The sequence below is a fragment of the Aplysia californica genome, unplaced genomic scaffold (genome assembly GCF_000002075.1).
Source record: "Aplysia californica isolate F4 #8 unplaced genomic scaffold, AplCal3.0 scaffold00468, whole genome shotgun sequence".
NCBI lineage: Eukaryota > Metazoa > Mollusca > Gastropoda > Aplysiida > Aplysiidae > Aplysia > Aplysia californica.
The window spans coordinates 549,130-550,864 of NW_004797738.1; the positions used below are offsets into that span (position 1 = coordinate 549,130).

At 41.3% G+C, this 1,735-nt stretch overlaps 1 protein-coding gene across 1 annotated transcript in view; it reads left to right on the forward strand.

Annotated features, from left to right (window-relative positions):
- The window catches only part of LOC101845797 (putative G-protein coupled receptor F59B2.13), a gene marked incomplete in the record, with an annotated part of 28,675 nt that overhangs the window by 8,238 nt on the left and 18,702 nt on the right, over nt 1–1,735 (forward strand). Inside the window, 1 exon segment of the mRNA XM_035971598.1 lies at nt 278–481. Coding sequence (XP_035827491.1) covers nt 278–481 — 204 coding nt within the window.

Genomic DNA, 1,735 nt, shown 5'->3' on the forward strand with positions numbered 1-1,735 from the left:
TGTACATGTATATTTGAGTGTACGTGTGTGTTCCTCTCTTTCTTCCTGAAGAAAAGGAATACATGAAAGAAATAATGCACAATGGCGAGAGAGAGAGAGAGAGAGAGAGAGAGAGAGAGAGAGATGAGGGGCTTGAAATTGCACCTCACATTTCCTAAGAATGGGGAAAGCCCTTCAGCGCGCACTCAGCCAATGTTACACACAAATAACACTTCAGACTCATCATCAAACTGAGAATCTCCATCAAGACTTGAACCCTACCCCTTTTCTTCCACAGCTAACGTTACGACTTGTCATCCCCTGGCTTATCCTCGCTATCGGCGTTCCTGCCAATCTAGTGGCACTCTTCACGATGCTGAGGATGAAAAAGTCCACCGGAACTTGCTACGTCGCGCTCCTAGCGGCGGCAGATATGACCAATATCTTGGTCGTCTGTCCTCTACAAATTTTTGGATTTGGCCAAACGGATGCGCTGTGCAAGGTATCTATCTTTATTTCCTCGATTCTTGTTCATTTGATTGAATTTCACATTACTACATAATAATATGATGGCGGGTGGGATCTGTACACAATTATTTGCAATGGACTGGCTTACGAACGAACATTTGCCTTGATTTGAGTGTGTTACGTACGAATAGTAAAAAATCTCAGATTTGGTTTGAGCGTATAAGGTTGGACTCAAAAGATTAGATTAGACAAATCAGATATAATGCTTTGAGTGTATTATCAGATTAGCTTGATTAGTTTGCATTTAGAAATGATTGGATTAGTCAGATCTCGCCTCTTAAATAATAACATAATAATGTCGATAGGGCTGTCTTTCCGCACAGATCTCAGCACACATGATTATTAAATAGTACGAACCCCGACATTAGTCCCCACCTTTGGCAGCATGGATTTTTCCCCCACTAATATACGTGTTTTACGCCCCCATCGATACGATTTAGATCATTTGAAAGCGGGCTTCGGCCCCAATTGTCAGGGCCAGCCTTAGCTGAGAGAAACTGAACGTCCCACCAGAAAGATTGAGATACTCGATGAAAAAATCCTACCCACCCTGGAAGCTATATCACGTGTCCTGTGTACGATTGGCAATTAAATTGGCTAACCGCTACACACAGAGGCCGGTACTACAGTTTTTATACAGAGAGCTACAGCTAAGAATAGATCCTTGTAAAGGGACGAACAATGAGGTAATAATAATGTATTGTATTATTAGAGATGTCCTTGAACACTAAACAGAACTCAGGCTGGGTGCTGCGAGAGGACCGAGAAAGTCAAATACTAGATACTGTAGAGTGTCATTTTGGAGTGTGAGTCCTCAGTCATAAGGAATACAAGACCATGCACTGTCACTTTGACTTTCAGCACACTTCCATCTCCCAGTTTCTCGACCCCTTCCAGTTTTGTTTTTCTTTGATCGATATTTCTTTAGATCCTTATGTTGTTGTCTAGGGGGGGGGAGGGGTTGTTTGTTTGTTGTTTATTTACTCTTTCCTTTATCGGTTGTGGACTTCTATCTCTCTTTTTTTCTTCTTTTTCTCTCAATTTTATTCTTTCTTTTACCCCAGTGATTGGACCTTTCATCATTTTGCTCTCTTTCAAGTTTTTTTCTACATCATGCCTTACTCCTTTCCCTCATAATTAGTTTTCACCTTCTTTCTAAAGACAGAAAGAAAGAGAGGAACACACGCACACTCAAATACACACGCACACGCAAATAAACGCACTAACA